General features: G+C 41.7%; 1 protein-coding gene across 1 annotated transcript in view; it reads left to right on the forward strand.

Moving 5' to 3' along the window:
* The first annotated feature begins 1,778 nt into the window (after positions 1 to 1,778).
* Positions 1,779 to 14,806, forward strand: part of MYOCD (myocardin) — a 99,160-nt gene continuing 86,132 nt past the window's right edge. The window contains 1 exon segment of the mRNA XM_026456280.1: positions 1,779 to 2,130. Coding sequence (XP_026312065.1) covers positions 2,076 to 2,130 — 55 coding nt within the window. The 5' untranslated portion in view covers positions 1,779 to 2,075.

Here is a 14,806-nt window from a genome sequence, read left to right on the forward strand (position 1 = left end):
AAGGTGAATGTAGAAGAGGGAAGCAGAAGGCGGGGAAGGGAGCGTTAAAGCGATAAGATGCACGAAGAACTTGACCCGTGATTGCTGGCTTCAAAAATGGAGGAAGGGGCCACAAGCCAAGAACTGGGGCAGCCTCTAGAAGCAGGAAAAAGTGAGAAAATCGATTTTCCCCTAGAGCCTCCAGAAACGGACGCAGCCCTGCCGACACCTTGATTTTGACCCACTGAGACCCACTTTGGACTTCTGACCTCCATAACGGCAAGATAATAAACGTGTGTTGTTTTAAGCCACTAAATCCGTGGTAATATGTTATAGCAGGAATGGGAAAATGATGTTACATAACCGCTGAGATGCTCCTGCACCCCAAATCAGCCTAGAGGCAGGCGCCCAGGCCAGGACTACATCCCCAAAGAGAACATGGTTGGATTGTTCTTCCTCGTCTCTGACACATCAGCAAGAACGTGTCTATCCCTAAAGACCTTATTTACGAAAACGACCCACTCAGATCCAGAGAGTAAGCTCAAGGGTTAACCCCTCTAATGTGTTTTCAGCAACAGGGCTTGGGGCAGAGGCCGGGACTCAGGACATTAGAGGTTGTCCCCATGAGCTATTGTCACCTCGGGTCTCCATCTGTCACCGACTGATTTTTTTAAGGACTTATAGTAGAGACATAGGCAGGCTTGTGTGTAATAGACAACACCTGGGGCCCACGTGCATATGAAGGTGCAAATAAACCCTAATTATATACGTATATAGAGTGGGTTTTATGTTCTGAGCCACCAACTATTAAACCAGCTTCTTGAGAGATGGGTCTTGGTTTTATTTCCTTGATCCGTGTGCCTATAACACCTCGGCCAGATGCACAAATAACTCTGGGTCCTTACGGAATGGATTTTCCCCTAAGGACAGACTCATTCGTAGGCAGAGTTTTTGAGCCTTCCCCAAGCTAAGCCTAACCCGAGGTCTGACTTGCCCCCTGCTCCAGAGCCCCTCCCTATTTAGAGCCTGGTAAGTTTTTCGCTCCGACTCAGGTATCTTTTCCCATTCCCTCGGGCTTGTGAGGTGTGAGCGCTGTGTCGCAGCTGGATCTCCAGATGCACCGAGTCACATTTGTCTCCCAAAAAAGCATATCCTAGAAAAATGAAAGTCTTTCCATTTTCCCCGTGGAAATGCATCTCAGTCCCGTATTGGAGCTGCGAGATACAGAATCGTCTCTGCCAGTGCCCTGAGCCCCCTCCAACCCAGGGGAATGCGTGGGCTCCGGTCCGTCGGAAGCTTTTCTTCTCAGGGGTCCAGCTTATTTCCAAATTGCCCCGCGCGAGCCGTCCCGCGGGCGCGCACGCCCTTTCGCGCAGCCTTTGAAGCCGGCTGGCGGGAGATCCCCGCCGCTTCCCTTTCGCAGGCAGAAGCCCGGCCGGGGAAGCCCCGGCTGCGCACGCCCATCCCCAGGCCCTCGGAGCTCCCAGCGGCCGCCGCAGCCCCGCGCACCACCTGCAAGCCCCGCGGCGTCGCAGCCCTTCCGTCTTTCCTCTGGGCATCGCTCCTTAGCTCGCGCCCTTCTCCCAGATTCCCGACCCCCGGCCTTGCTCCCGCCCTCTGCGCCTCGGCGGCTGCTGGGCCCTCTGCAAAGAGTTAAGAGCCGGCTCCCGAGACGGCTCCGGCGGCTCCAGGTCCCCAGGCCCGCTCGCCGCTCCTGATTGGCTGAGCGCCTGTCAGTAGTAAAGAGTATCAGATGGCAAAGTTGGGACCTTCATAAAGGCGTGGTGGCGATTCTCCGCAATCGCCGGCAGCCTATGACATCAGCCAGGAACGCCTGGGATGCCGCCGCTCCTGGCCAACCTCCGAGGAGGAGGAGGGTCCCGCCGGCTAAGAGTTAATTAGCCCCGCACTGCGAGGGGGGAGGCGCCAGTTTTCTGGGGACACTGGCTGCCACTGTACTCCTACCCAGGGGAGCTCACGGAGAGTTGGATGAATTCTGGGTTGTTAGCTGCGGTCAGCTGGGCTCCCGGGAGCCTGTTGCTGGTGGAGAACAGGGGGCGCCTGGCCAAGGGACCAGCGGCTTGCTGAGACTCAACATGACACTCCTGGGGTCTGAGCATTCCTTGCTGATTAGGAGCAAGTTCAGATCAGGTAGGGCGAAGGCATTTAGCATTCCTTCTTAAACTTTCCTCTTCTGCAATTCTCAACTCTAGAACTGCTTTCCAATAAATGTTTCAAAGCCTGCCAGGTCTCCCGCAACTTTGTTCCCCAAAAGCACATTGTGGAAGCGAAGAATTTTATTTGACTTTGGGGGCCTTTCGTGTCTTCCGTTGTAAGTGCTTTGGGTGGTTGAGTGTGGTTGTTCTTCTGTGAAAAGGCCAATCCTTTTATTTTATTTTATCTTATTTTCTCTGCATCTATGAATAGAAAGTTTGAGGGGGTACATTCGGAGGGAGCAACTTTGGAAATGAACAAATAAGGGATTTCAAGTTTGGAAGCTGCGTAGTATCAGTTATAATCGCTGAGAAGATGAACCTGATGTTGTGTTAGGTACAGGGGTCACTTAAAATGTAGCTAATCCAAACAAATGTATTTCCCAAAAAAAGTCACTTGGGGGAAGTAAAAATAGCAAATTTGGAGCACACCAAGTATTTAAAATGACATCACTGTAGAAAAAAAAAAAGCCCAGTGCCACAAATATTTTTTCCCAAACCATCTGATATTTATAAATAGAGAATTTCCCCCAAAATTTCTGTGTTAGTGGCACATGGAGAAACTTCTCAAAGGACGCTGAGTGGAGGTGAGTGGAAGGGAGAGACGGGAGCTCTGACCGCTTCTCCAGAAGAGCTTGTACAGGCGCCCATGGAAGGTGTCTGTGTGGGTCTCCGCGTTTGGACAAAGCAACACTTGACTCCTGAAGTTATTTTTCAGTAGCTCTGTGTGTAATGTTGATTTTAGAAAACTGGTTAACCACACACTCAGTAATGTAGGACTTCTACTTAGATTGATTACTTTTATGAGAACTCCGATGTGAGCATTAGACATAACAGGTGTCAGAAAGACGCTGGCATAGTTTGCTAAGCTAAGTTTTCCTTAGCCCTTCTACATGGGGCCAACTCAATTGTTTCACTTGGGATGGATGGTTCAAAAAGGAAAAATGTAGATGCTGGGAGGTAAGGTTCATCTATGACTTTCTTAGATGCCCTCGGATTTTAGATGCCTGTGGGCTCAGCTGGAGATTTTCTTAGGATCTTCACTGTTGGCGCAAGTTGAAAACTCAAGAACTTAGGTGGTCACAAGCCTCACTGCCCCTGAAGCTCTGGGATGAGTCTGCCAGCCACTGGGGTCGGCCGTGGATTAAGTCCTTCCTTTCCTTTTCATGGTGAGGTGAGGCAGTTGATCTGTTAATTAGCTAGAGACCTCACCACTGCTCTGTATTTGGTCAAAACCGTAAGGCAACACTGCCACCTTTCTGAAGAAGAGAGGATGTAGATTTGTTTTGTATGAAGCTGCATTCATTTCAAATGCTTACTGGCCAGTTTAAATGTGGAGGGTCTGGTGGTGCTGGTTTGTCTCTAACAGGATTTGGTGATATACTTGATAGTAGACTTGCAAAATGCTCATCAATCCCTCCTTCAGCTAAAGTGCAGCGGAGAGGGAAGACAATTTTTGCAGCACTCCCAACTTCCATCTCAGTGGATTTGTGGAGTCCTGGTGTCTCCTAAGTAGACCCTGAAGACCCTGATCCTGCAGCTTCAGAGAATTCCAGCCTCACTTTTTTTAAAGTTGTGCAGGCCTTTGTGTCATAAGGAAAGGTAGCTTCGGGAAAACATGATATCAAAGCAGAAGCGGGCATCCTTAATCCTCCCGTCGTTGATAAACAGGGAATCTGGAATCTGAGATGCAAGCATTGATAGTCTCTTGACAGACAGGAGAAAAAAAACAAGTGGAATGTAAAACTTAGAAAATGTAATGTTTGAATGGTGGTTATTCTTTCCAGAGGTAATTACTCCTACAGCTGTGCCAGCACTGAGGTGGAGGCAGGCTAACGAGAGGGTCTCTCCTTAAGAGAACGCCTTTTATTTTGTCACCAGCAATGAAAAAGGGCTTTGACTCTATTTTGATTTCTCTCTCTCTTTTGCTGTTTTCCCTTCTCCTTCATCATCTTCTTCTCCTCCTCCTTCAAAAACAATTCAAACTGTAAACTCATAAAACTGTTTCTATTTCACTGTGAATATCTGCTTCGATAGTAGATCGTGGTATTATGTATTCCGTTAAACACATTTCAAAAAATAAATGCAACAGAATTGTTCTGTGATTACAGCAAGAGACTCGCTGTGACAGGGTTTGTTTATAAGTGAGGAGATAACTGCTTTTACTCTCAAATCATCATCCATGTCAACCATGGCCGACCAACTTTCTATAAGCTGTATTTGAGTGACCCCGTGATTAAGGACGAAATTATGCTACAGCAGCAGTAAGCTCTGAAAGTTTACATGTATGAACATGTTTAGTGACATAAACTCATTTGAGAAGCCAAAGGGTGTCCTGGTTGAGTGGGTGGGTCTCGGGGGCCAGACTAGCTGGGTTTTTAATAGTCGTCTCTACTTGTTAGCCACATGATCCTGAACATTAGGTAAATTACATAATTCTCTGTGCCTCAACTTGCCTCACCTGAATAGTGAGGATGACTATAGGGTCATTGTGAGAATTAAATGTGAAGTAGAGAACTTTGAAAATGCCCAGCCCTCAGAAGGCTCCTACAAAACATTTTTCTATTATTAATATTGAAGTGCAGTTTGACCCCCAGTTGGTCACTTTCTCTGAGTCTCAGTTATTTAATCGGTAAATGCTGAGGTTGGATTACGCAATGTCTTAGACCCCTTGGGTAATATTTTATCGTTCTCTGAAAACATGTAAAAATTGGCTGGGAACAAGTGTAACTGTGACTGCGCTGAGTGGCAATTGTGCATGAAGGAGAGGCAGTTTACATGAATGGAGTCATTTGTGCTGATTTTAAACTAACTGCATTTTTCCAGTTTTTAATCTTCTCATGTTGTTTATTCAATATCTAATCAGTGTCACTATCAGCAGTTCTCCTCCATATCAATCCTCGTGTCCTACAAAACACACAGGGAGGTACGTATGTGTGCCACACACAGACACATACAGCCCTCAAACACAAAGGATTGAAAGTGGAGAGAGAGGTCTGTGAGTGGACGTTGCTTCTAAAGAATCGTTGTGTTTCTTTTGCTTCTCTCTCCCTCTCTTTCCCACTTCCCCATCTTAAACCACCCAAACAGAGGCAAAGTCTGGCAACTGCCATGACCTTGACCCCACTCCCACAAATATAAACTTGTTCAGTTTAGCAAATAAAAATACAGAATGCCCAGTTCAGTGTGAATTTCCAAGCAATAATGATTAATTTTTACTATATAGCAGTACTTGGAACATACTTTTCTCTGAAATCCAAATTTCACTGGGCCCTCTGTATTCTTTTTGGCAACCCTACCTACAGTCTGAGAGGTTTTTGATAAACACTTTCTGCTACCCCATCCAATATCCTATCAAGCTCTTGAGATTCTCTGGATTCCCAAGGACTCCTCAAAATGCAAAACTTGTGTTTTAGACATGAAAGGAGAAAACTCCAGGTGGGGAGGGGGTACCACGAGAAGGAATCCTAGGTCCTCCGGACTACAGCCAGCTTATGGGTGAGGAAGAACGTGGGAGCTTCACCTCCGGTCTCTGGTGGTCTGGGAAGGAGGAAGATAAGCTCAGCAGGCAGGCTGGTGCTCAGGCAGCAGAGTATCCAGAGGTTGCAGCTGTAGTTAAAAGAAGGCAAGGAACATGCAAAGCAGGCACTCATGTGGCTGTGGCTGAACTCAGGTAGTGCGACCCACTCCACTACGTTCTTCTACTCCAATAGACCCAGGATCAGGCCTCCGGTGCCTGTAGTTGGTAGCTTATCCTTTCAGAGAGGGCAAGGGACATCTTAGCAGGACCCTGCAGTCATCTCTCTCTGTCGTTTCTCTGTTCTCCATCCTTCAGACAACCTAAAATGACGACTGATTCCTACTTTAAGCTAAATCCTCAATACCTCTGGCACTGAATTTTCTCTCTCAGGACTTGAGGTTAGCCTAAGAGGTCGGCCCCCGAGATTTTTATCATTATGGATGCTATTGAAGACATTTTCACCATGAGCTTGAGAGAAGCCCGGACTATCTACCTTCATCAGCAATTAGTTTTCTCGTTTAGAACAAATAATTTAACATACAAGAGTGCCTTTCCCATGATCTGTAATATTTCTGTACGTATATATAATTTAATTCACCTTTTTAGATCTCATTTTTACCTTCTACAAAATGGAGGGTTTTGACTGGTTCATATTTCAAGTTGCTTTTAGCCGTAAGATTCAATACTTTTCCAAGAGAATGGCCCTAAATATTTTTGTAAATGCTTGATCAAAGCATTACATACAATTTAATGCACCTTTAAAAATGAACATATTTTAATTTCTACATGGAATTTAAAAGTTAAAGGAACATTTGGGGTCTGGCTCAAGCCACCTGCTTGAGACCATTCCTGTCTCCTCAAGTCCAGCTGTATTCAATTCACTCTCAGCCCTCATGCCCTTCCCTCACCATCTTAATCACTATAGCAAGAACCGCAACCCCCCACCTTCCCTGCCCTAGTTTTATTCATAGCTCTTATCACCATTGGACAGACTAAACCGTTTACTTGCTTATGTTCTTATTATTTTAATAATAAGGCAGAAATTATTGTCCATAATGGCAGAAATTATTACTTGTTTGTGTTTGTTTTTTATTTTTTATTCTCTAGCATCTAACACTGCTGGGCACAGAGAAGGTACCCATTAAATATATGTTGAATAAATATGTTTTATTCTTCCTCCAAAGTCTATTCAAAAACATTAAAAGCAAACAATATAGGTTTACTGTCAGGTGTGTGTTTGTGTGTACTGAAACTAGAACAAAAAGGAGAGGAGTGAATATAAATACAAAAGTCAAAGTCATAGCACAGTGGAAGATGCTAAATGAGGAGGTAGGGGCGTAGCCCAAAGGTAAGAACCAGGTTATCCCTATTGTTCTTAGGTTAGTCAGTAATTGTGTCCATGTGTTGTTAAGCAACTTAAAGGCTCAAAGACGATGGTGTGACAGTGTGTCATGAACCAAGGATTGTGATTAGTTCAATTCTGTGTACTCAAGGTACTTTTTAAAAAATCATATAAATTATTTAAGACCAGGAAGAGTGGCATTTGTCTTTTATCTGCTACAGCATATGACAGAAACAGTTAGCAAGATTGTGTCAAGTTGACTTGAACCAGATTGAATGTACTCTACTCTAATTGGATTAAATTGAAGAATAACAGAAGCGCAGGGCAGAAGCAAAATGCTCCACCCAGGGTTAGAATTTTACATGCTTCAAAAAAGCCAAACCTGAATAGGAGATGTTGGAACAGACTGTTTTTCGTTTCCTTTATTTTCATCTAATTAGCAAGGCTTCCAGAGCATCTAATGAATGGTGAACGGGTATCCCACATCTCTGTCCAGATCAAGGGGGAGGAGCTAGCAGGTGCATTTCACAGGTCTCTGCTTTCCTGGTTCCATTCCTTCTGTCCTGTGGGCCGACTCACAGTGGGAGCTCATCTGGGACTCTGTGATCTTGGGAACATGTTTATATTCCCAGGGCTCTCTGGGCCTCTGTTTCCATATTGGTAAGATGACTCATGGTCTTCACGTCCTCATACCTCTATGAGAGAAAGATCTTTGTAGAATTATTAAGAGTTTCTTTCTGAAAAGAAAGAGATTAGTGAACCTTTATTCACTATTTATTCACTATGTGGCAATGGATTACTACTGGATCTGGTGGCATGTGAGTTGCATGAGAGTTCTCGCTTGTGTGTGGAGTAGTTAAAAGTTTTCAATAAACACAAATAAGATTAATAACAACAACAACAATGATTAGCCCAATAATAGTTTTGCAGCCTTATGATTTTAGCACTTTGAATTTGTATTTTATTAGGCAGAAAATGCTGATATGTTTCAGAATAACTAGTAAGTCAAGCTTTACTTAATGAGTTTTGGATCATTATTCTTAGATAAAACAGAAAGAGGTGTCCAATTTTTGTTAAAATAAAATGTATCATTTATCCCCAGAAATTTAGAATAAATAAAACTGTTTTGTGACTTTTATTTTTCCAGAGCATAGCAAAAGTTTCTCTGGAACCAATGAAGGGAGAATAATGTCTTTCTTTTCTCCTGCTGGTGAGGGAAGATATGTTCTTTCGTTTCACTGTTGGAGTACTTCTCTTATGAGTACAATTCCTCTGACTGATTGATGTTTGCTGTGTTCAGCTACCTTAGATCACTAGAGAAGAAGTTGAATTCAAAGTGAATTAAGCCACTGTAAGATTGTAAAATGTATGTATTGGGTTCTCCTAGCTCTCACTTAGTTTGTGCAGCAATGATTAACGGATACACAGACCCTCAAATACTTAGTATATGTCTTTATCCGCAATCCCTTCTGACACTTCAGTTTGAACTACTGCATTGAGTATCCTCAACTTGTATCTCCTTCCCCTTGGCCTCTTAAGTGGTACAAAAGCATCAGTCAATCAGTTGATTCTCATAAAATACGGTCAAGTAACCCCAGGCAATATCCCCATTTCACAGATGATGTGAAATGACTGGAAAATACCCCATAAACTATTCTGCCTTTTATATTTCCGGAAACACTCTCTTTAGGAAGCCAATCTTGTTTCCTCCTGCCTGGTTGGGCTGGTTTTTCAGTCCTAGGTAAAGTTCCACAAGGAACTTTTTGTTATTTATTTGAGACTTATTGCTCTTTCTGGAGCTTCTAAAAAATGATTCCAAAAAAGTTAAATCCAGAAAATGCTGTTCAACATTAATTGAATGATAGTTCAATTGTTCTCCTCAATACATTTATTTTTATCATTTGTGTTCTCGTTCCATCATTGTCCAGGTGCATAAAGATTTTTACAACGTGATAATCAGAGTATATACATAAGTTTATACTCAGCCTTTTTATCAGTTAGTGTAATATCATAAATATTTTTCAAGCGGCTACGTAGCAGCATAATTTTTGCTTTAAAGACTGTATAATATTCCCCCAAGTGAGTGTATAGTAATTTACTATACTATATTGTATAGTAATATAAACCTTTTCCACTTATATTAGAAAAGTAAGCCAGTTATAATCTTTATATTATAAATAACATGACTATGAAAATCTGTATGCGAAACACTACCGTGAAATCCTTCATGTAAAGAAAGAAAATATTTTCCTTCCTTTGGATTGTTTTGGAGGCTACTCATTATTTAGAGTAAATGCCTAAGTGTGGGAATAATGGATCTGAATATTTATAAGCTGTAATGATGGCTAGTGTTTTTGGAGCACTTACAATGTAACAAACTTGACGTTAGGCCTATTTCTATTTGGCGATGAATGCTTGTCCCTACTGTACAACTAACTCAGAGTAACCTCGGATACTTACCCACGGTTGGCTGGTATCTGATGAGCCTTTCGCACCTTTTCAGTAGAGATTGAAAAGGAAAATGAGTAACAGTTGCCTAATGGCTTTGGAAACTTCCATGTGGTCTGCTATTTAGGGACCACCTGTTACCAAATATGACTCACGCCTCATCAAAAGCGAAGAGAAGAGGACTAGGAGTTACTGAACCTATTATCTGTGGGCATGTTTATCATCTCATTTAATCCTTACAAAAATGTGATTATTCCTATCTTAGAGATGAAGAAGCTGAGGCTCAAAGATGTTAGACAACCTGGAGGCCAGGTATAAACATGTTTGTTCCACTGTCCCATGAAGATTATCTTTATTATAACCTACAGCTCCTTTCTTTCTTTCCCTGCCCCACCCCATAACCATACACACGTACTCGACCCAGTAGATTTCATATGCCTCTTTCTGGGCTACAACTCCAGGCATATACCCAATTACTGCTATCGTCCTTGATTTCCTAAATAGTGATTTATCAAGCTAGTTGTTTCTAGTACTTAACCTATAAATTACACATGCCATTCCTACAAAGCCCCAGGGGTTTTAATAAAACTTGACTTTTTAAACCTCAGTTTATTTGAGAACAAAAAAATAAGAAATTTTTGAAAGGCAACAGCCAGAAGAGATTTGCTCTAAGACATCAAACATAGTTATAAAAGAAATATGTAACAGTTAATACCAGAAGCAAAACAATTATTATCAGTGGATCAGAATTGTGTGTATGTGCATGCATATACATATATACATTTATGGATATAGGCATAGATTTAACCTCTGATAACAGTGACAGTTCAAATCTACAACAAAATATGTAATGGATTTGTTGAGAAAATTGACTATCTCTTTGGAAATAAATACTTTGAGATATTTTATAATATACCTTAAAATAAACTCCATATGGATTAAAGAGCTAGGGAAACCTATAAAATATTTGAAGAAAAGAGAGGAGAATAATCTTATCATCTCAGAGCAGGACAAGCCTTCCCAAACTTGTGGCCACAGCCAGGTTAGAAATAAAAATGGACATATTTAGTCACTTAAACATTTTAAAACTCCACAGTAAAATATCAAAATAAATTTTCAGTCAAACTGTAAATTGAAAAAAATACTTGAAAATATACATGAGACAAAGTTGAACAATAAGATTTAAAGCAAACAACCTAAGGCAATGACAATTCAAGGGGAAAAATAATCAGTCAGCACATGAAATATACTCAACTCACTAGCATTCAAGAAAATGCAAAGTGAAAGATCTAGATACTATTTTTTTTTTTTTTTTTTTTTTTTTGAGACAGAGTCTCACTCTGTTGCCCAGGTTGGAGTGCAGTGGTACGATCTGGGCTCACTGCAAGCTCTGCCTCCCAGGTTCACACCATTCTCCTGCCTCAACCTCCCAAGTAGCTGGGACTACCGGTGCCCGCCACCACGCCCAGCTAATTTTTTGTGTTTTTAGTAGAGACAGAGTCACCATGTTAGCCAGATGGTCTCGATCTCTTGACCTCATGATCTGCTGGCCTCAGCCTCCCAAAGTGCTGGGATTACAGGCATCAGTCACCGCGCCTGGACTACTATTTTTTAGAAACTTCAAATTAACAAAATTTTAAAATGTTTGTAATATTGAGCATTGAATAAGCATGAAGACATAGATACACCTATCATGTTGGGGAGCAATCTACACTGTAAAGTCTTAACAGATACAATTTTATTACAGTTTATAATGCCTAACCCAAAAAAGATGGAAACAGCATAAACATCATCTGTAAGGGAATGATTCATTAAATTACAATATATTCACAGTATAGAATACAATAAAACACAATGCAAAGCAAAAATAAATGATAAAATTCTATATGAACTGATGTGAAAAGATCTCCAAAACGTATACTTAATTTTTTAAAATTCAGGTTATCAAACAATCCGGCAACATATTTTCATTTATGTTTTTTTAAAAGTATTGGCTGGGCGTGGTGGCTCACACCTGTAATCCCAGCACTTTGGGAGGCCAAGGCAGGCGGATCATGAGGTTAGGGGATTGAGACCATCCTGGCTAACACGGTGAAACCCCATCTCTACTAAAAATATAAAAAATTAGCCCGGCATTGGTGGTGCCAGCCTGTAGTCCCAGCTACTCGGAAGGCTGAGGCAGGAGAATTACTTGAACCCAAGAGGCAGAGGTTGCAGTGAGCCGAGATTGCACCACTGCACTCCAGCCTGGGTGACAGAGCAAGTCTCCATCTCAAAAAATAAATAAGTAAATAAATAGTATTTATATATAAGTACACAGAAAAAAAAAGTTTCAAAGATATAAGTAGAACTGTTGATTATGGTATCCACAGATACAGACCGCAAGACCTTATCTTTCCTTTGCCATTTGCATCTTTTAAAATAAAACTGTATTTGTGTCTACATAATTTTTAAATATGCCTAAAACATAAGAAGAAATTGACATCCTAATAGCGGTGGGGGAAAAAAAGCATGTCTGTAAGTCTTTAATAAAGTAGGCAAAGATTTAAGTGAAGATTTAGAGGATGTGAACACTAAACAATATTTGATTACATATTTTAATCCTCTTACTTGATATAGAATACAATTTTAGACTTAGCACCCTCCCCCTGCACATACACACATGCACACACAGAAAGAAGACCATAAGACAGTAAAAAAAGAAATTTCTTTTAAAAGTTAAAAAACTTTAATCCCAACAAGTTGCGAATTAAAATATACCAAAGGTGCTAAGGCACACGCATGGAAAAAAAGCCTGGAAGGACCCGTTCCCAAAATGATTAGCTCTGGGTGGTGAGATTATGAGTAATTTTTAAATTTTCTTACGTTCTTTCTTATATTCTTGATTATGATTATCCAGTATCTCCTATACCGAGTATTATTTGTTTTTTAAGATATGGAGTGATGGGGAGTGGGTTAAGGATACCATATTTGCGTAGCAGCTCAATCAGGAGTTGGCTGAGTCCCTGAGAGGTTTAAGCTGTTCTCAAATTAATCCTGGATCATGCTCACAACTCAAACTGCAACAAACTACAACAAATGAAACTTACTTCTCAACTAAGGGACCGAAAACCCACAACTCTGCTATTAATTTTTGTTGGAAAATCTTAACGTATATATGTGGTATAGGTATGCCATCTGGCTGATTTGGTTTCAAATCCTGGCCTTATTGGTCATATGATATGAACTCGAGTGCATGCCTTCAAGCTCTCAACCTTCTGCTTTTCTATGTGTAAATGTGGAAACAAGAATGCCTCCTTCATTGGAAATTTTGGAGGCTTTAGTGGAAAAGTATATAAAAAGTGCTTGACATAGCGCAGGGATGTGCTGATGTACTCGATAAACGGTAGCTATTTTATCCACACATGAACATTAATTATATTTTAATTCACACTATGCAGCCCTAAAAAAACGCGATCATGTTCTTTGCAGGGACGTGAATGGAGCTAGAGGCCATTATCTTTAGCAAACTAATGCAAGAACAGAAAACCACATACCACATGTTCTCACTTGCAAGTGGGAGCTCAATGATGCGAACACACGGACCCGCAGACCGGAAGGATACGTACTGGAGCCTGTTGGAGGGTGGAGGGTGGGAGGAGGGAGAGGATTAATGGGTACTAGGCTTAATACCTCAGTGATGAAATAATCTGTACAACGAACCCCCATGACACACGTTTACCTATGTAACAAATCTGCACATCCTGCACATGTGCCCCTAAACTTAAAAGTTAAAAAAGTATATATTATCACATCAATGTTTATATCAATATGCTATGATATGTTAATTTACAATGTTTTAAAATGATTTGTTATAATAAGATATCATATTGATTCTAAATCAACAATGACCAGCCTCTCATGAATTTCTCTTAAGATTCGCTGCCCAGTTATTATCATTTCTCTTTCTTTTTTTTTTTTGAGATGGAGTCTCACTCTGTCCCCAGGCTGGAGTGCAGTGGCACTATCTCGGCTCACTGCAACCTCTGCCTCCCAGGTTCCAGCAATTCTCCTGCCTCAGCCTCCCGAGTAGCTGGGACTACAGGCACCCACCACCATGTCCGGCTAATTTTTGTATTTTTAGTAGAGATGGAGTTTCACCGTGTTGGCTAGGATGGTCTTGATCTCCTGACCTCGTGATTTGCCTGCCTCAGCCTCCCAAAGTGCTGATATTACAGGGGTGTGCCACCATGCCCAGCCTATCATTTCTTTTTACCCCAGATTGTGCTTGAGAGTTATGAAGGTAATTTTTGTCGTTATATAACTTATATTGTATTTTGCAAAGTGTTTTATATATCTATCATCACTTATTTTTTTCCTTGCAAAAAAAAAAAAAAAACTGAAAAGGCATAATAATTATACTTATTCTCCAGTGAGGTGTGGTTTTTATTCTGGATCTGGTCCTTTGATGCCTCTGAAGATAGTGCCAAGCCTTGTCTGGGTCTCAGCAAGATCACTACATGCTATGAGGACCAGCAAAGGCTCATGGCTGAGCCCAGATCCTCTTCTCTGATAATTGAGAATGCTGTTCTGTCTAAATATAAAACCAAAGAGAGAGAGAGCTGGAGAGAGCTCTAGAGAACAAAGTTTTGAGGATAGACAGCTGGGGGCAGGCTTCCAAATTATAGCACCTCATATTTCTTTGATGTATTCAACTCTCTCCCCCACCAAAAAAGATCATATTCATTAATATTTTTATTTATTATTATTATTATTATTATTATTATTATTATTATTATTATTATTATTTGAGACTGAGTCTCACTCTGTCTGTCGCCCAGGCTGGAGTGCACTGGCGCGATCTCGGCTCACTGCAAGTTCTGCCTCCCGAATTCACGCCATTCTCCTGCCTCAGCCTCCCGAGTAGCTGGGATTACAGGCACACGTCGCCACGCCTAGCTAACGTTTGGTTTGTTGTTGCTGTTGTTGTTTGAGACGGAGTCTCTCTCTGCTGCCCAGACTGGAGTGCAGTGGCGCCATCTCGGCTCACTGCAAGCTCCGCCTCCCGGGTTCACGCCATTCTCCTGCCTCAGCCTCCCGAGTAGCTGGGACTACAGGCGCCCGCCACCATGCCCTGCTAATTTTTTGTATTTTTTTAGTAGATACGGGGTTTCACCGTGTTAGCCAGGATGGTCTCGATCTCCTGACCTCGTGATATTTTTCTACCGATTCTGTAAGATTACAAGTTTGATTGTACACATGAGGTTACTGAGTTTCCAGAGACATTAAGAAATTGGTCCAAGGTCACCCAGTAGATTCAGACCT

The sequence above is a fragment of the Piliocolobus tephrosceles genome, chromosome 16, assembly GCF_002776525.5.
Source record: "Piliocolobus tephrosceles isolate RC106 chromosome 16, ASM277652v3, whole genome shotgun sequence".
Classification (NCBI taxonomy): domain Eukaryota; kingdom Metazoa; phylum Chordata; class Mammalia; order Primates; family Cercopithecidae; genus Piliocolobus; species Piliocolobus tephrosceles.